The 20957-nt window shown below is 36.0% G+C and overlaps 1 protein-coding gene across 8 annotated transcripts in view; it reads right to left on the reverse strand.

Annotated features, from left to right (window-relative positions):
- Nucleotides 1-20957, reverse strand: part of mical2b (microtubule associated monooxygenase, calponin and LIM domain containing 2b) — a 66159-nt gene that overhangs the window by 16980 nt on the left and 28222 nt on the right. Inside the window, exons 9-28 of one of the 8 annotated variants that reach the window (XM_065291714.2) lie at nucleotides 20686-20801; nucleotides 20397-20523; nucleotides 19838-19928; nucleotides 18989-19136; nucleotides 17901-18100; nucleotides 14780-14880; nucleotides 14566-14634; nucleotides 14326-14457; nucleotides 13370-13498; nucleotides 12850-13209; nucleotides 12382-12486; nucleotides 10090-10212; nucleotides 9465-9557; nucleotides 8711-8815; nucleotides 8443-8475; nucleotides 6777-6963; nucleotides 6628-6695; nucleotides 6198-6276; nucleotides 3770-3813; nucleotides 3220-3458 (exon numbers count right to left, since the gene is read on the reverse strand). In XM_065291714.2, the coding sequence (XP_065147786.1) occupies nucleotides 3773-3813; nucleotides 6198-6276; nucleotides 6628-6695; nucleotides 6777-6963; nucleotides 8443-8475; nucleotides 8711-8815; nucleotides 9465-9557; nucleotides 10090-10212; nucleotides 12382-12486; nucleotides 12850-13209; nucleotides 13370-13498; nucleotides 14326-14457; nucleotides 14566-14634; nucleotides 14780-14880; nucleotides 17901-18100; nucleotides 18989-19136; nucleotides 19838-19928; nucleotides 20397-20523; nucleotides 20686-20801 (2307 nt within the window). In that variant the 3' untranslated portion in view covers nucleotides 3220-3458; nucleotides 3770-3772. Of the gene's footprint in view, nucleotides 1-3219; nucleotides 3814-6197; nucleotides 6277-6627; nucleotides 6696-6776; nucleotides 6964-8442; nucleotides 8476-8710; nucleotides 8816-9464; nucleotides 9558-10089; nucleotides 10213-12381; nucleotides 12487-12849; nucleotides 13210-13369; nucleotides 13499-14325; nucleotides 14458-14565; nucleotides 14635-14779; nucleotides 14881-17900; nucleotides 18101-18988; nucleotides 19137-19837; nucleotides 19929-20396; nucleotides 20524-20685; nucleotides 20802-20957 lie in introns of those variants that run through there. The other 7 variants (XM_065291712.2, XM_065291713.2, XM_065291710.2 and 4 more) reach the window with 7 other exon arrangements.

Below are 20957 nucleotides of genomic sequence, written 5' to 3' on the forward strand. Positions count from 1 at the left end.
TAACAACAACAACAACAACAACAACAACAACAACAACAACAAGTAATAAAACGACATGTCTAATTTGACTGCTTTGATTTAATAAGGATTAAATAAGGAGAAGGTGGATTTTTTTCATCATACGGTGGTTGTTTCTACACACAGCCAACACACATTTATGTCCAAACATAACTTATATATGGGCATATTATGGGCCCTTTAAGATTAAATGCCTTCTTTTAACATTCCATCCATTTGTATCAATTGTAACATTACCTGTATCGGGCAAATTCTTGCTCGGATTCCTGTCGCAGAAGGTAACAAAGCTATTAAATGTAATTATATGTCTGAACGTATGGTTAAATATTAACTAATTTTTTATCTATAAATCACATTCTTGGATGAAACCTTTTTTTCCATTAAGTCAGGAATGGAAAATAAACAGGGTTTAAGGATTATGGCATCAATTCAGATGAAAACTCAAGGATTTGTGCCAATTATTGTTCTTGAGAGTGTTTAAACAAACTTTTCTTCTATTAAATCGTCCATTAAATCGTCTATTTTACTTTACGTTCAAGTGAATCTTAAAACCTTGAGATGCACACTGTATGTGAATGACTTTAAATGCAGCCTCTTCTTTATTATTTAGGTCTTTCTTTAACACACACAAGCTCTTCATGTGAATGTGCTAAATATCATTTGTGTGTGTGTGTGTGTGTGTGTGTGTGTGTGTGTGTGTGTGTGTGTGTGTGTGTGTGTGTGTGTGTGTGTGTGTGTGTGTGTGTGTGTAGATGTATCACAAGGCCATCTACGATGTGTTTGGAAGAGTCCTTTTTCACGTTTACTCCATAAGGTAACACACTAAATGTATTCAAAATCAAAGACACCTTTACAGAAAGTACAAATTGAGAGTTTTTGTTGCTTTTAGTCCATGTCCTTTAGCTTTGACGCAAGTAAGCAATTATAATTAATATTGCCTTTAAGGTCATAGTAGCTTTATATTTTGCTATAAAAAATATTGGCTGTAGTTAAAGGGATAGTCATTTACTTACCCTCATGTTGTTACAAACCTGAACACAAAGATATTTTGAGGAATGTTTGTAACCAAACCGATCAAAGGCACCATTGACCACCATAGTAAGAAAAAGAATAGGAGAGAGCGGGGGCAAAAGTAAAATTTTTCAGAAAAACTTAATTTTAAAAGATAATGTTATAGACAGAGATATTTTATTGCTGTGGTCAATAACTCACAAGTATGGTCTATCAATACCAGGTGAAATTTTATGTAAAACGACTTCAGTATAATTTCACTTTAAACATAAGTAGTGAATTGTTACTTTCGACCCCACCTGCAGGGACTATGACCTTGTTAATATGTAACTGCAAACATATTTTGTAATTTATCTTTGTAAAAAAAATAATGAAATTACATTTTCATTTTAAATTTCAGTTTTATCAAATGTTTCAAAGCAACAAACAGTACAAACTTAAATTGTTGAGAATAAAAAATGTTTTCAACAGTTTGAACACTATGTAAATGAAATTAAATCAAATTAGAATAATATAAATTTTCCACATATACAACAGTATTAGCAGCGGGACAAAACTAACAAGTGTTACTTTCGACCAGACAGGATCTCATCACATTTAAACCCGATTTACTTTTATTTTGAAAAACTCAGGATGTGTTACCGTGAGTTCACACTAGCCGCGTTTGAAGCGTCAAAATCGCGTCTACCGCGTCTAGATTGCCGCTTGAACATTTTGAGTTTTCTCGCTTCATTCACGCATAAAAAAGGCGCGCATGAAATTCCTGTCATCGAGACATTCACGCGGAAATTTGCGTCATTTAAGGGGCTTCTGCGACTTTGTTCGCTTTCTGTAATCACGTTACTACTAGAGCAAGCTCCTGATTGGTTAACGTGATGCGTTTTTCCGCCAAACTTCTATTTGTGGGTTCACACCAGATGCGAGTTCAACGATTTGCGCATTGAGTAGATTACATACAAAGTCAATGCAAAGATGAAATTAGAAGCGTCCTCGCGTAGGGCAATGGGAATGGCGCGATATGGGCGGGGCGTTTTCCGCAAAAACACATGCTATTCACCTCATGTGCATCTTCCCCCAATTTGAAAATATTTAACTTGAGCAGAAAAAGCATTTCACGAAGTTAAATCCCGCGAGTAATCTAGAGCATGTAACATCAATGCCTCGAATTTGGTGTGTCCGTAGCATAATGTTTCACCATTTGCGCGAATAAGGCGGAATAGCGTCTACCGCGCCGCACTAAACGCCAAATCACTCGCGCTTGACGCCTCTACCGCGGCTGGTCTGAACGCAGCATTAGAGCAACAAAATAACCTGTAGATTAATCAGTACTTGAAACCAGAAACCCATCGCGTTATTAGAACAAAATGACCGCTTTAGAAATTTACTTATCATGGTTGAAAACACCTTTCTGGATCTACACGCGGAAAACGGTAAGTAAATAACGCGATATTTGTCAGCTCTGTCAAGGGTTGTGTGCCCAAGCTGTCGTAGTTTGGGATGCAAATGTTCATGAAGCAAATGAGCTCTGAGAAAATCGCTTTGTTTCTTTCATCCCACGTTACTTTGTCCCGGTTCTCCCCTATATTGAAGTCAATTGGGTCTCTGAAAGATTTGGTTATAAACACTCCTCAAAACATCTTCTGTAAGAAATTAATACAGGTTTGTAACAACATGAGACTGAGTAAATGATGACAGAATTTTCATTTTATCCCTTTAAAAGCGAAAGCAAATCATAAATAAAAATGTATTCAAAAAATTAAGTCAACTACAAAAAGCAGTCACAAGCAGATAAAAGGACAGATGATAGAAAAGACCCAAAAGAACCAAGTTGAATGAGATATCTAAACTCAAATATATTTGCAATGGGTCTGATGTATGTTCCACAAAAAAACCACAACATCCTGTTAGAGGTCAGATGATCTAATGGTTTCAAAATGTGGGGATGTGTAGTTAAAAAAGTGAGAATAAACGACCATTATGGCAAAAGAAAAGGGGTTGGTTATGTTTGTAAAAAGTGTGTGTGGTACCTATTAGCTGGCACAGGGTTACAATGGGCCAAATCTAATATGAAAATGTGCAAAAAAGCTCAAAATTGCTTTACATTTGATTGGAATTCATCATTTCACTTGGGGACAGCTGAGGTTAAACTGTATTACACAGGAGGCTTGACAAAAAGGCAGAAACCAATACTTGGAGTTAAAAATATATTTATTTTAATGCTTACAGGCTTGAATTTTTTTATAAATTAAGACAAACAGTCTTTCATTGTAAAATACACAGACTGAAGAGCTGAAATGTACAACAACAAAAGCTTATCCTCAAAGGGTTTTATAACTTGTGCAAAACTAAAGACTTTGACATTTAAAGTCTGAGTTTTTAGGATGAACATGAAAGTGGTCTTGCATGAGATTGGGATAGTAAATCAGCCTCTGCAACATAGAGGACAAACATGGAGAGAAACAAGAAGGCTGGTTACTTCACGGGGCGCAGTGTACTCAAGTGTGCCGCAAGCAAAAAAACGTGCATTTCAAAGGCATGCTGGGATTGGCAAGTGCACTTCTGTTAGTTTGTTACCTTCAATGACGCAATAAAATGTTTAAGAGTGTTAGAAACGTTCATACATTAGACCCATGCTGCATTCTCAATAGTAGGATAAATGCTATAAAATAAGCAGAAAGCCAGTGCAAAGCAAAACAACCTGATCACCTGACCCATGCAGGCCAATGGCTGCTGCTCTCACGGTTCAGCCAATCAGTGGTTGGAGCATTGGAAACTTGAAACAGACTATGTATGATGTGGGATAAGATGAAAGAATGAAATATGAAGAGAAAGATGGAAATTTAGAGATAGACTTTAATTATAATTATGCATGTTTAAGTCATGAAAAAACAAAAAACATTTAGATTTTGGTCCTGCATAAATCTTAAAGAGACAGTTCACCCAAAAACAACAATTCTGCCATTTATCATCTTCATTTTAACCTTCATTCCATACAATGACAGTTCATGATGTAAAAAAAATCGTAGTAGATATCCAAAAGTGAATTACAACCTTTAAGTCCTTAAAGGCAACGTTGTAGCCCTTAAAGGAATAGTCTACTCATTTTCAATATTAAAATATGTTATTACCTTAACTAAGAACTGTTGAATCATCCCTCTGTCATCTGTGTGTGTGCACGTAAGCGCTGGAGCACGCTGCGACGCTACGATAGCATTTAGCTTAGCCCCATTCATTCAATGGTACCATTTAGAGATAAAGTTAGAAGTGACCAAACACATCAATGTTTTTCCTATTTAAGACGAGTAGTTATATGAGCAAGTTTGGTGGTACAAAATAAAACATAGCGCTTTTCTAAGCGGATTTAAAAGAGTAACTATATTTTATGGCGTAATAGCACTTTTGGGATTTTTCAGGTGAGTCGAAGTACTCCCAAAAGTGCTATTACGCCATACAATATAGTTCCTCTTTTAAATCCGCTTAGAAAAGCGCTATGTTTTATTTTGTACCACCAAACTTGCTCGTATAACTACTCGTCTTAAATAGGAAAAACGTTGATGTGTTTGGTCACTTCTAACTTTATCTCTAAATGGTACCATTGAATGAATGGGGCTAAGCTAAATGCTATCGTAGCGTCGCAGCGTGCTCCAGCGCTTACGTGCACACACACAGATGACAGAGGGATGATTCAACAGTTCTTGGTTAAGGTAATAACATATTTTAATATTGAAAATGAGTAGACTATTCCTTTAACAGCCATGGTCACAATGAACGGTTACTGTATTGAAAAAACGGCATCAGTGATGCAAAAATATAGGTTTTTCTGTTACAAAATAGTGTATGAAAGTACACTATTTACGAAATTTCATTATAGAGTTTTTATTTTTGGGTGAGCTATAACTTAAAGGTCAGAATTAATAATATATAAACCCTGAAAACACAAAAAGTGAACATTGCATAAACCTAAAGCTGAGCAAATTTCCTCATTAACAAAAAAATATAAAGCGCATTACGTTTTCTCATTAACAAAGTCGTCAAAATGCATTATAAAGACAAAACAATACTGTTTGGCACATACTGTAACATAGGCAAAAGCAAACCAAGTCATTCATGTTTCAGTCACGTTAACCGGTAGCTTCAGGCAGTTAGGACGAAGCATAATCCTTTCTCTATAAGGTGCTCTTAGTTTATCAGCTTTGGTTTATTTAGTGCCGGGCAAACAGTAATCACGATTAATCGCATACAAAATAAAAGTTTTAATATATATATATATATATATATATATATATATATATATATATATATATATATATATATATGTGTGTTTTTTTTTTTTTTTGCATAATATATGCATGTGTGCTGTGTGTAATTATGATGTATATTTAACCACACAAACATACATAATTCATATTGGAATGGTTTTATTTATATATAATTGTATTTATTTATATATCATATAGAATATATACAAATATAAATAAATACACACACACACACACACACACACACACACACACACACACGTAAATGTTTCTTAAATACATACATGAATGTGTTTGTATTTACATATACATAATTATTACACACAGCACCCACTCATATTTTATGCCAAAAATCACTTTTATTTTGTAAGTGATTAATCGGAATTAATCTTTGCCCAGCACTAGTTTTTTTCACATCAGACATAAATACAAACACGTAACATTTCTTAAACCCTGTAAGACCGTGCCTTAATAGCTTGAGAAGCAAAACCAAATTCAAAAATCACATAATACTGTGAAAAGTACCAAATATTGCATAGACAAGTTAACTAAGCATAAATGTGTGATAATGGAGTAAAGTACGAGCAGGTCTATAGAGTTTAAGAAGCCCAGGATTATTATCGAGGACCCCCCATACCGCTCGGCTGACTATCGTTTTCTATGGGGGAAGAGGGATTCCCTCACGGCTCATCTGGCCCGCAACCTCATGCAGCACGTATATGAAAGGCACGCCCAGACTTAAAAGCTCATAAAGGAAGGCATAGTCCTCCTGCCGCTCTCTGACGTGCAGCCTTACGGCCCGGGCTGCCTTATACATCCAGCGGGTGAGCCGGCGGGGCGTACCCAACACTGTGCGGCCCACGTGCAGTGGCCAACGTAGAGTTTTCCTAATAAGGGAAGTCAGGGTACCTGAGGGCTGAATGTGAGGGCCGTCCGGGGCCATGTTGTCAGAAGTAGCACTGGTTGAGGGCCTGCTGGCTCCGTACACCTGCATGATACAATGTGACATCATGATAACATTATTTTTATCAAATGTTAACAAAACACATGTTTACTTAAATATATAAATGCAAGAAGAAAAGACAAATATATACTTTATGCATTAAGAAGCAATATAACAGGCCAAAGCAATTGTTTATTGGCCTGATTGAGATTATAGCCATTGACCAATAACTTTCCGTAAAAAAATATCATTTTTAAATATAAATTTTGAGTGAAAATGAGAAAGACTTTAGTATAATGCGATCTAAAGGTACATGTGCATGTATTGGCTATTTTACTCTCATAAGCATGCAACATCCAATCAAAATTGTTTCTATAAAACGCATCACAACATTACCTCTCCTCTTCTATGTCTACTGCCGATGGTTCTCCGCTGAGAAAAGTGCAGCTTGCAATAAAAAGTGCCTGTAAGGAAAATAGCATTCATAACGCCATCCACTCAATATTGTTGCTTCAACCCTACAAATCTTCTCAATTGCAGCTCACCTTGGTTGGAGTCGAAAGCGTGACCCCCCAGTCTCAACGTACAGCCGCAGATGTGACAGCGGAAACACTCTCGGTGAAAAAAGTAACCCTCCGCGCTGAGTCTCTCCATCACGTACACACGCTTCTTACAGAAGTGGCAGGTGTCGCTGCCACCCAGACCCTGAGGGAAGTCCTTTCGCATGCTGGTCTGAAACACAAAACGACATCACAGGAAACATTATGATAATGATATTGATTATGAATGATGGTTTAAAAGACACAAGGGATGTAGTTGGTGTTAGGGTTTTATTTCTTATTCTTTAATTTCAAGGATGCAAGTGCAAGTGAATGACCTACTTTCCGTAATAGGTTTCCACTTTTAGGGTTAGACTCACACTTTATTGTGTGATATTTAGAGCTGGGTAATATTTATATTTCCTGGATTTTTAAGAAGGTTAAATGTCCATTTATGAAAATATTTCTGTAATAAATGTAAAGTGAAATAAATATTTATAAGCAATTCAAAACCTTGTGTGAGATGTCCCAATCACCATTATTAAAACAAAATAAAAATGCAAATAACATTTCAAGACAGGGTTTTCACCCGGTTTGAAAATATACGCTGCATGAGCTGGTTGGAAAGCTAACGTCTGACCCCAGTGTGCATTTCAGGGAAAACTAGGGTTGCATAGGAGGGTCATTACAGACCATGCCGATATATAGTTTAGTCTTTAGTATCCCGCAAAAGAATAATAATAAATATAATAAATAATAAAAAATAATTAATAGATAATAAATACTAGATAATAATCAATAGATAATTAACAATAGATAATAATAATAGTTAATAATTAACAATAGATAACAATAATAATAATAAGTAACAATAGATATTATTATTATTATTATTATTAATAATAATAATAATAATAATAATAATAAATAACAATAGATATTATTATTATTATTATTATTATTATTATTATTATTATTATTATTATTATTATTATTAATAATAATAATAATAATAATAATAATAATAATAATAAATGATGATGATGATAAATACATATCCAAAACTCATTGTGCCACCCAGCCCTAGCCACAATCAAACAAGGAGAAAACCGTATAACATGTTGTTGTATCAAAACGTGCCATGCCGATATACAGTTTACTATTTAGTATCCCGCAAAAAATAATACAAAAATAATACAAAAATAAATAATAGATAATTAATAATAAATAATAATGAATAAATAATTAACAATAAATAATAATTAATAGATAATTAACAATAAATAATTATTAATAGATAATTAACAATAAATAATTAAATAATACATTATTATTATTATTATTATTATTATTATTATTATTATTATTAATAAATACATATCCAAAACTCATTGTGCCACCCAGCACTAGCCATATTAGTGCCATGTTAGTGTGACTTAGCACAAAACTTGCAGGAAAAGAAAATACCACAGTTTACCTATATGAAGACTTCACAATCAAACAAGGAGAAAACCGTATAACATGTCTTTGTATCAAATATCAACTTTATCTAAAACACACAAGCCAATGCATGCACAACATTGTCCTGAAAACCAATAAAACGGTTATGGGGGGCATAAAAGTAGCATTTAGTACTTTACTTTGATCAGCCAGGAAAACAAAAAAATATTACCGCCCCAGATTCTGCAAATCTTCTGGCTTCTGTCTGTGGACAAAGACTCTCTTAACTACAGAGTATGTACAACGCTCGCACCTTTGTACTCTTACACAGATGCTTTTATATTTCTACCATCACAAGATTGAGATACAGCCAGAGGCTTTTACTTTGTATCACAAACTGATTCTTTAACAAAACTCAAATGACTTAAAATTGATTTTAAAAAAAATCACTTGGCTCCTCCTGAGGCTCCTTACAGGCGTGTTGGGTGGAAGATGCTTACCAGTGAAAGGGTGATAGGATTGTTCGGTCTATGATCTGTCTCATATAAGATGGCCAGTGTAGCTGCTTTAACCCCAATGGCAGAGGAAACCTTTCCCACTGTTCTCTGACAGTCAATAATAAGCAAAGGGAAATGGAAAAGTAAGAAACAGACGGAAATCAGGAAAAGGATTGGAAGACAGAGTGGTACTGTAGATGTGTGACCTGTCTGTGAAAAACAGGCTAAAGTCTTATAATCTACAGTAATTAAAGTTTGATTTCACATTGATTTCACTCTTTGACGTATACTCAGTCAATATTAAAGTTATCAAGGTTTACTATATTATGTGTATTATATTATATTCATGTACAAAAAAAAAAAAAACACAAAAAATTATATTAGCTGGGTTTTCACCGACTGTCACACATACCTGCACACACAGTGTAGCTGTGTCCTCTCTAAACTACTAAACACTTAAACGTCAAACTGCATTCCAGCATGCAACTTGATGATGATATCCATATAAATGATACATCTGACAGTCTTACAGAATAGTGACATGCTTCTGGAATAGAAAACATCTGGTCTGGAACATGCGGAAAATGCGTGATTTTCTACTAAAAGCAAAATAACTGTTTAAATATCCGAAATATATACAGAAAAAAATGCAATGTGAATGCTGCAGGATGTCCGGATGTTTTTCCGACATGCAAGGTTCGATTACTTTTGTTTCATTTTGGTTCAGGCAGATGTGCATATTCTCAAGTTTGAATACCTGCTTGGAGGCGTCAAGGCACTCAACACGCTTGACTTCAGAGCCATCTGTGTGTTTATTATGATTCAGGTGTATTTCTGATTCACCACTGCACTACAATCAATGGGAAAATGCCTATCAACGTTAGATTTATTATGAAAACTCCACAGTTAACAAAGAACCACAGCCTGTACAGATTTAGCGGTTATCTACCCTAAAACACACATGGTTAAATACAGAATACCTCCAGTAGTAAGTATTATTAGTATAATCATAATTTAAAGCTTGAAAAAGTTAACAAATGTGTGGCTAAAAAGCGACTGTGGCTTGGTAAAAGGGTGGAGAGAGGGCAACAGGGCAACCCAGGACTTTTAACCGGGAATCGAACTTGGGTCGTTAAACACTTCAAGCTCCGACCTGTGTTTTTTTAAAAATATAATCTTAAAATAATTCGTTTCTTTTTAAAATAACAATTAAAATAATAATAATCATAAAAATAATAAAGGGAAAAACAACATCAACCGACTAAAATAAATTTTGTACTTTTAAAAGTGAAATGTCTTTAACACAAACACTATTGTAAAATGTTACCCATATCATTTAAGTGACAGAACAGGAAAACTGTCATTTATGAGCTTGGCTTTACCTGCTCATGTTGGATTGAAGCAACAGGGGAGAGAAGACAGGACAGAGAAGAGCATTGTGGGATAGGATGGGCTGAAGAAAGGTTAGAGGGAGATGAGGAAACAGCAGAAGAGTTTTCAGACTCCTGTGTGAAGAAGAGGAAGACATGTACAGAGGAAACATTTAAGAATTTTAAGTCCCACCTTTATCACAGTCCACAGATTATTAAAGCACAAAAACTACAAAGAAACAGGGAACGAATGGGAGTAGTGATATATTGTTTGATTGAAGTGATAAAGTGGCCTAATTATATAGATTTCTAATTGATATTAAACGCAGACAGACAGACGAACAGACAAAACACAGACAGACGGACAGACAAAACACAGACAGACGAACAGACAAAACACAGACAGACGAACAGACAAAACACAGACAGACGGACAGACAAAACACAGACAGACGGACAGACAAAACACAGACAGACAGACAGACAAAACACAGACAGACAGACAAAACACAGACAGACAGGCTTATTCAGTAAAGAGTGAAAAAAAGACTTAACAGAAAGAAGGCCAGAAAGAGGGACAAAAAGAAAGGGGGACAGAAAGAAACAGGGACAGAAAGACGGCCATAAGAGGGACAGAAAAAAGAGAGGGACAGAAAGATGGCCAGAAGAGGGACAGAAAGAAAAAGGGACAGAAGAAAGCCAAAAAAATGACAGAAAGATAGAGGGACAGAAAAGCGGCCAGAAAAGGGACAGAAAAAAAGAGGAACACAAAAAGGGCCAGAAAAACAGCCAAAAGAGGGCCAGAAAGAGGGGCAGAAAGAAAGAGGGACAGAAAGACAACCAGAAGAGAGAAAGAAAGATGGACAAAAAAGAGGGACAGAATGAAAGAGAGGGACAGAAAGAGGGTCAGAAAGAAAGATAGGGACAGAAAGAAAGATAGGGACAGACAGAAAGAAAGAAAGATAGGGACAGACAGAAAGAAAGAAAGAAAGAAAGATAGGGACAGACAGAAAGAAAGAAAGATAGGGACAGAAAGAAAAAAAAGAAAGATAGGGACAGAAAGAAAAAAAGAAAGATAGGGACAGAAAGAAAGAAAGAAAGAAAGAGAGAAAGAAAGAAAGAAAGAAAGAAAGAGAGAAAGAAAGAAAGAAAGAAAGATAGGGACAGAAAGAAAGAAAGATAGGGACAGAAAGAAAGAAAGAAAGATAGGGACAGAAAGAAAGAAAGAAAGAAAGAAAGAAAGAAAGGGACAGAAAGAAAGAAAGAAAGAAAGGGACAGAAAGAAAGAAAGAAAGATAGGGACAGAAAGAAAGAAAGAAAGGGACAGAAAGAAAGAAAGAAAGGGACAGAAAGAAAGAAAGATAGGGACAGAAAGACAACCAGAAGAGAGACAGAAAAATGGACGAAAGAAACAAGGACAGAAAAACGGCCAGAAAGAGAGATGGCCAGAAAAAGGGACAAAGACGGCCAGAAGAGAGCCAGAAAGATGGACAAAAAGAAAGAGGGACAGAAATAGGGACAGGACGAAAGAGGGGCAGAAAGAGGGACAGAAAGATGGCCAGAAGAGAGCCAGAAAGACGGACAAAAAGAAAGAGGGACAGAAAAAGGGACAGAAATAGGGACAGAAAGATAGGGACAGAAATAGGGACATAAAGAGGGACAGAAAGAGAGCCAGAAAGATGGACAACACAAACAGGGACAGAAAAACGGCCAGAAAGAAAAAGGGACAGAAAGAAAGAGAGACAAAGAGAAAGAGGGACAAAGAGAAAGAAGGCCATAAGAGGGACAGAAAGAAAGAGGGACAGAACGAAAGAGGGGCGGAAAGAGGGCCCGAAAGACGGCCAGATGAGGGATGGACAGAAAGAGGGACAGAAAGAGAGACAGAAAGAGGGACAGAAAGAAAGAGGGGGCAGAAAGAGGGACAGAAAGAAAGAGGGGGACAGAAAGCGAGACAGAAAGAAAGAGACAGAAAGATGACCAGAAGAGGGACAGAAAGAAAGAAGGGGAAACAGAAAGACAGCCAGAAGAGGAACAGAAAGAAAGAGTAGGAGAAAAAAGATGGACAGAAAGAAAGAGGGGGACAGAAAGAGGGACAGAAAGAAAGAGAAGGACAAAAAGAGGGGGGACAGAAAGAGAGAGGGACAGAAAGAGAGGGACAGAAAGAGGTACATGTGTAATAATGTGAAATAGGTGGCAACATATTTAGCTTTGGAACCTCCTTCTCAATTCTCAGAGGGATTTAATATGAATGAACAGCATGCAGAGCTCTGGTATCAGGGATGCAGTGGAACTGCTGGGATTCACCTGAAGCTGAGCCGGTTTGCCAAAGAACAGACATCCCAGCTGCTGAGCTCGCTCCTTGATGCTTTTTTTGTTGAACAGTCTAGTCACTTCAGCCTGTGCTTTTCTCTGTACAAGTATTCATGAGCAAAGGACAGGACGTATCATAAATGGGAAAGCAGAACTTTAGGCATAAGATATTGCATAGCCTAAGCCTTTTTTTATTTACATTTATGCATTTGGGAGATGCTTTTCTCCATTGTTGTTTCCTTTGACTTGGAACTTTAAAGACTCAATGTATTTCAATATTTATTATTTGGCTATAGTTCTTTCCATACTGTAGCTTTCATTTCCAAGGTTTGACACCGAGGTTTATATTATTTGTATAAACCCTGACTACTTTTAATAAGTTGCAGCCATATCAGATCATGTGATACACCATTCACAAGCGCATTAGAGACTAGTTTTGGACTCATGCATCACTTTATTCACCTTGCTCACTTCCTCTTCCAGACTTTTCATGCACTTGATCATCCCACCCAAAGCTGGTTTGAAGGGGAGGTGTACATCTGATTGTTCTGCTGCCCGTGAAGACAGCCCAGTCTGAGAAACCGACTGAAGCACTTTGAAGGGAATGTGAGAAGTTCTGGAACGAGACTCGTTGGTATGATAGCAGGACGTAATATCTGTAAGCTGGAAACTGGAGTGAACTTCAGTCTTTTTGGAGTTGGACTGGATCTCTGCGTTTTCACGACCTGAACTGACATCTAAATGGCAGTCAGAAAGTCTGGCACCAGTGTCCCGGGACTCATTCCGGGTGTGAGATTCAAGTAGTCTTAGATAAGGAGATGGCTGTAAGGAAACCAATTTAATAATTCCTCAATTAGCTTTACATATGACCTGCCCACTAAATTTAGCTTTGAGAGTTCAGTTAAGCCATAGACATCCAGGAAACATGACCATGACATGATGATGTGAAACTGTGAATGGATTTTGGGACAAGGTAGCATACCTGCCATTTCGGTTTGGGTGGAGGTGTTGGAGGGGGCATGGGGTGATTTGTAGGATTGGTAAAGCATGTGTTGTTACTCGTGTCCAGAGATTTTTGCTTTTCAGCAACAGACTCAACCTCAGATTCAGACTAGTAACAGTCAAATTGCACCAGAAGAGATGGACAGAAATGAGTATGGAAAAGATCAGAGGACAGTTAAAAGACGCATAGAAAGAGGAAACATGGTAAAGCATGCAAAAACAACTGGACTGGCCCCAAAGTCTCTTCATAAAACTTTTAAATACACCGCAGACAACGTTTTCACATATAGTTATGGAGGATTATCAGTCTACTGAGTCCAGATCCTTTAAGCCTTTAACTAAGCTCCCAGACAGTATAATGACCCATGCTCATCTCAAAGCCAGGCAAAAATACAGACGTAGATTGATGACGACTGTAAAAGCACAACTGTGAAACAGAGTTTCAGTTTGCAATTACAAAATGCGACTTTAACCACTAGACATCTTATGTATAAAATGCAGACGTTTATTAAGCAACCTATGACAATCCCAGACTTACACCACAAAAGATACTCATTGCACTGTGACAGAAGCGATAAACCGTTTACCTATATTAAATTTTTTATCATGCCGTTCAGACTGTGCAGATCCAACAAACTAGAATCAGAGGGTTTACTTTTGCTCTTACTTTCATTGCACAAAGACAAGTATTCATAAGGGATTAAAGCCACATTTAAGAAGCTGCGTTAGATCCGTTACCCCTGCGGCCTGGTCTCCCGACTCACATGCAGCACCCGGTTTACATTTCCTTAAACGTGAAGACTTAAATAACCATAAGATGATACACATCCTAAATACACATTTCTGATTAAGCTTACGAGATCATCACATCTTGAAATGGTGACCTAAAAAACATGAGCTGCTTTTAACGAAAAGAAAAAGGTCAGTTGGTTATACCTGTCGGTGTAATGCGCAGCTTGGAGCGTTTTCCTCAAACCTGGCCAGCAGTTGAGTTGCCATGGAGCGCACCCGATTCTCTTTCTGTTCACCATTTTCGCCTACAGGGGGCGCACTCTGATTGGACATTTGCTGTGGTAGGGCAGAGCAGCAGACTGATTAGAGGAAGCAAACACAAAACTGTGAAAGTTAAGAGGATAAAGACAATGGTGTTGACACCAAAAGGGAAAGTTAACGGACCTCCTCAAGGTGGGCGATTCCCTTCTTCCTCTTTTTGTTAAAATCGTTGTCTTCCAACTTCTTGTCAACCTTGATATAAAACAATAATTTGTTTCTCAATTTAAATGGGATTTTTTTAGTAAAAATGTAAAGTTCAGGATAAGTGTATAACAATGTATATTTATTTATTCATTCGTATAACATGTTCACATTAGGTATGGGAAATTAAGCTTACCTTTGGAATTCTCTTTCTTGCGAGGTTTATAGAGTTGTAAAGAGAATTTGCAGTCTTTGATGAATAGATTTCATTATTTGCATCCGCCTGTTTGGGTACACCTGGTAATAAAACAAAAAAACTCCATATGTATCTAGAATATGGCAAAATAATTACACATGTTTTAAAGAGGCTTACGTATTTATATATTATCTGTTTTGATAAAAGAAAACGGTATTGACAGGTTCCGGTTAACCCTTTACAATACGGTTGCATTTGTTAACATGAATTGCATTGCCTAACATTAACAAGAATTAAAAAAATGCTAAAAAAAAACTCGTTAGCTAATGCCATTACAATTGTTCATGCTTGTTCATTGTGCAAAATGTTTTAGCAAGAATATAAACTAACAATACTTCCATAGCACTCAGTCAATCTTTTTTATGTTAGCTAATGCATGAACTAATGATAACAAATGCAAGCTTATTATGAAACATTACTAAATTTCTGTCCAATTCTACATTAAAAATAAAATATGAAAAATAATGTTTCATATTGCTTGCTTGTAGCTTATGTACTAACAATTTTGCAGTATGCTCATGCTTAAACCCAGTCAACACATGCACAGCAGGTGCATAACGAATGACATCATCCTGCCCTTATGTCTTATAAGTTACATATGTGCCAAAAAATGTCAAATGTCTTAGGACTGCATGCACAAGTGTTGCACCATTTATAGAGGTTCCCAAACTTTTAATTTTGCGATAATATATAATATAAATAAATATAAAATAATATAAAATATATATTTATATAATACAAATAAATATAAAATAATATAAATATAAAATAATATAAAATATATAACAATATAAATATAAAATAATATAAAATATATAACAATATAAATATAAAATAATATAAAATATATAACTATATAATATAAATAAATATAAAATAATATAAATATAAAATAATATAAAATATATAACTATATAATATAAATAAATATAAAATAATATAAATATAAAAAAATATAAAATAATATATTAGGGGTGGGCCGGTTTGTATTTTTTTTACCGCGGTCGGTAATCAACAAATTTCCGCGGTTTTGCGGTTTATTGGCAAGACAACGAGTTAAATAACATGCATGATTTATTTATCTTCAATACAAAACACGTGCAAATTACTTAAGGAACATGTAAAGTGAATATTATTTCCTTCCACATTTCTTCAATTTCAACATTCAACAACTTGAACAATTAATATTATCAGTTAAAATTTCTGCGTGTCCACACGTCCTACAGACATTTCGCCACATTTCTATCCTTAATTTGTGAATAGCCTGTAAATGACGTGAATTATTGCTGCCCTGATGGTCTGGTAAAATAACCATTTGTATGAGAAATCACTTGTACTGCATTATGTCCGTGCTTGAGTATAGCTGGAAAGCTGCACTAAGACGCGTGTGTGTGCGCAAGATGACGCGGTCCGTCTGTCTCGTGCGCGCCTGGGCAGTCCGCCTCTGTTGCGCATGCTCGGACAGAACGCTTCTGTCTGTCTTTTTCCACAAACAGAGAAAGAAGACGCAAAAGCAAAACTTTGTGAAATGTGTCCTGCTTTAGAAATGGCCACTGTTGTAGGCTAGATGAAAAAAGAGACAATCTAACCTCTTTGGATATTAATCCTCGGACTGATCGCGTGCTCTTTATGTTGCGTGAAAATTTGATAATGTATGAAACCTGATTCTGTTGTTGATCTGTTGCGGTTGTTTGCACGTTCAAATTAGATAAAATGTTTGTATTACTTTTAACGAGTGACAGACAACGTCACCTGTATTTCTATGAAAATCAATGACAATTTAATATTTAAATCATATCAGTTAATGTTCAGTTAATAAGTTGCGGTTGTTAACAAGCTGCGTGTATAACATCCCCACATATACACACAAGTGCAGACCAATGTTTCAAGTGATTTTTTTTTTTTTTTTTTTGCGGTTATGACGGTGAGGCGCTCAGACCCGCGGCATGGGTCACGTGACCGCGGTATGGCGGTAATCCGGTTACCGCCCCAGGCCTTATGTATATGTATATGTGTATGTGTATATGTGTATGTGTGTATATGTGTGTATATATACATATACATATACATATACATACATATATATATATATATATATATATATAAAATTTATATTATTTTATATTATTTTATATTTATTTATATTATATAGATATATAATATATTTATATATATATATATATATATATATATATATATATATATATATATATAATTTTCTTTATTTATTTATATATTTTTATTTATATATATATATATATATTTATTTATATATTTTTATTTATTTATACATTTTTATTTATTTCTATATTTATATTTTTTAATATATTTATATTTTTATTTATTTTTTTATTTATATATATACACACACACAGCAGTAACGACATAAACAAGCGGCTGTCGTGGTCCGCACGGAATTTCCGGTAAACTCCGCTAAGAGTTAATAACACCAAAGTTCTTTAAACGTAGTTTATTTATATAACATGCAAAAAAAACAACAAACAAAACTTTTGTTATTTTCAAGAGATCAGTTTGGCAACTAGTCAGACCATAAAAAAAAACTAAACCGGAAGTAAAGTTTGGATCCAGACGTGTATCCCGTCAGCGCACGTGCGTCCGATGAATACAAATATTATATTATATTATATTATATTATATTATATTATATTATATTATATTATATTATATTATATTATATCATATCATATTATATCATATCATATCATATTATATTATATTGAAAAGATTTTATATTAAATCCCGACCAACAGTTTGAAAACCCCTGATTTATACCATCCAAAACAGTTCAGAGCTTTTGATTGAAAACTATGGTTTCAGTGGCAAGATATGAAAGCGCACACTGTAAAAACTCAGCTTTCAGTCAAAAAGGGGCGAAACGCAAACTGTTGGGTTGAAATATAACATATGCTGGGTGGTTTTAACCCACTGTTGGGTCAAACAAACACTTTCTGGGTTATTTAAACCCAATTGCTAGGTTCGTCTTTTTAACCCAACAATGGGTTAAAAATGGCATGTTTGAGTGTGCAGGTGAGAGCTCTACCTGTGGCAGGTTGAGATGGGTTGCGGAACATCTCATAGAATTTGGAGAGGTAGAGAACCATGATGAGCTTGTCTGGCCCGCGCTCAGCATCCATCTCCTTTCCAGTAGTGACAGGCTGGATGCCAAACTCCCGCTCTGCCACATCAAACGCCAGCTGGTTGTTTTTAGCACAGTCTGCTTCATTCAGCGAGTCAAAATCACTGGAGAAGAGAACGTAAGAGAGAGACAGAGTGGGAAAAGGCAAACAAAATGTGGAAAATCAATGATAAGACCTTATTAGGCTTGAATTCCATTCGAGAGGCTGTGTTCTTGCAACCTGTATCCCTGGTTACCCATAATAATATTTACTGAAATACCCTCTCTCTGGCAGTATGGTATGATGAGAACATTTTGAGCTGATTGAGTCACATCCCGCTGTGAGCCCATGGGTCACACTTTTGACTAATGGCCCCTCTTTATGACATCATTAAAGCCGCCACTCGTTTTATGCCACACAGTAGGTGCAAAAATGATAATGTAAGTGCCACTGCAAATCATGAAACACTTAAAACATAGCCCTGCAATGATGTCTGAAAGAACCGACAAATTTAAGTTTGCCCCTGCTGGTGAATGTTGTAATAACACCATCTTTCACATTAAAACATTTTATTTAAAGCAGAACTAAAATTACAAACATCTCATTCATCATTATGTCTATATTGTTTAAATGCTTTTAAAAGCATAAAAAAGCATTACATTTTTGCTGCTACTGGCATCAAATGTGCCATTGAAACAATTATAGTAAATCTTCCTCTTTCTTTTAGTAAGTTCTTTCAATTCCTTGTTGAGAAAAAAAGATTTGCATTAAAGCAGCAAACATGGCAAAACTTGTTCACTTGTTTAAAATCAAAGCTATTGTCATGTTATATGAACAAACAACTTGTTTTGATTGCCTGGGGCAAGAGGTACGGGCACGCGTGCAAGATCAAAAGAAGGATTGGCGAGCAAAACAATAGATCATTTGTAGCTTTTCAGTAATGTGCGTAAGAGAAAGTATAGAGGTGTATGCAAACATGTAGGCCAGTTTGTGTGTATGTAGTCTGCCTTACATGAGGTCGGGCCGCTGGCGGTGGATAAGGGCGCAAAGTGCCAGGCCGCTCCTCCATGAGGTTGTGAGATCAGTCACATCCACTCCCTTATAACCCTGAGTCTGTTTTTGACACCACAACAGCAGACGACTGGGACGAACCTCTGACTCTGAAAATAAGATGTGATAAATAGAAATACTGTGTTAGGTCAACTGCAAAGCAACCATTTTAGGAAAGAGCTTCCACTTATGTAAATCCATTATTCACTAGTTTGAAGTTTTAATCACCATAAGCGCCACTCCATTAAAATATCTAAGGGCAAAGACCCAACAAGTCTGTGTGATTGTGCAGCGATGACGTCACAGCCGAAAAACTGATAAGGTCTTACTAAAATAAGGTCTGCACTTGCTTTTGTTTGAATGTTTTGTCATGTAACATAAGCTCTTTGATTGAGTAGAGGGTGTGGAGCAGTGATAAGTCATTGTTCCTGTTAGGCCGATCCCAGGTGAGACCGGCTATAAAACAAATACGGGAAAGGTAGCTATAAGACCGTACCGCTGCAGTTACATTAGATATATTCAAATAAAACCGAATGAGATTGTGAGAGTTGAGTAAATTCAATGAGAACTGCATGCCAACAGGACGGTTAAATTTCTGGAACACGCTGAACAATTCTGATCCTCGGGACAGGGATTTCTGCACCACTAGTGTCACCTTTAAACAGGATCCTAAACACTCCCTGTCTGTCCAAACAAACACAACTCAGAACATTGGCAGCAAATTTTATAAATTACGAACTTCAGAATTAATATTTGTTGAGTGTGTAACGCTATGAATGCTATGTCAACTTGCAAAATATCTATAATCTACCTCGTCTGGAGAGGTTCACAGATCTGCGTGTGGGTCCGCTGCGCTCCAGAACACTTGAGTTCTGTTCACCGCTGATGTACAGATGCCGTACCTGAAACAGGAAGTTCGCTGTTTACAGGTGGAAGCACGCTGAGACTGATGTACAGTACTGTGCAAAAGTCTTAGGCTACCATGTCAGAATTAGCAGAATTGCATTTTGCAATGTTATAGTGATCATATATAATTATTTCTCAGTCTCTTTAATAAAATACATCCAGAAAATACAGAAAATGTGTATATAGTATTAAAAACTGTATAAAAATATAAACAGATGTGTCAAGTTTTATGGTAAACTCCTCTTTCACTTGAGCAATAGCAGGAAAGTGCAGGATCTCTTAAACCTAAAGAAAATTAAATCCTAATTTCTCATTTTAAAAAAATTAGTCTTTTCACTTCATTCGGCTTAAAAACGCTCAAGATGTGTTTAGTGCCAAGAGAGGTCACACTAAAAAAGGTGGCCTAAGACTTCTGCACAGTACTGTATACAGATGTATATGGTAGTAATGGATGGGAGTCTCACCTGATGTGGGCGCACGCAGGTGGAGTTGAGGTTAGGGTAACGTGTAGAAGGATCTATGGTGTATTGCTCAAAGTTTTTTGAGATGTTTTCAGCTGTGGTCTGAGGCAACAGCCTATAGATGCTCTCTCTGTAAGACGGATAAAAACAGATAGTTGCAAACTACTATCATGCTTACAAATTTGCAAATATTATTTTCTAGATTAAAAACATGTCGTCTCCCCACAAATATTCAAATAAAAAAAGATTTTTGAACTGTAAAGTATAAGTGAACATCATGGTAGTATCTCACCTCTCTGACAGAAGGTCAAGTGGTTCTTTACCTTGAGCCCAACCCTTTATCATCCACACTGTGTCAAAGGCAGCCAGAAACCCTCGAGCACATCCTGTGCCCATTGGCCAGAAAGGCTGAACACAAAAATGAATGAGAGAAGGATGAAATACACAACAAGACAAAGAGACAACTGCATGTTTACAGGAAACTCAAATACTTTAGACTGCAAAAAATTACTTTCTTACTTAGTATTTTTGTATTGTTTTAAGTACAAATATCTAAAAATGTAA

Source organism: Paramisgurnus dabryanus, chromosome 23, assembly GCF_030506205.2.
Source record: "Paramisgurnus dabryanus chromosome 23, PD_genome_1.1, whole genome shotgun sequence".
Classification (NCBI taxonomy): Eukaryota; Metazoa; Chordata; class Actinopteri; order Cypriniformes; family Cobitidae; genus Paramisgurnus; species Paramisgurnus dabryanus.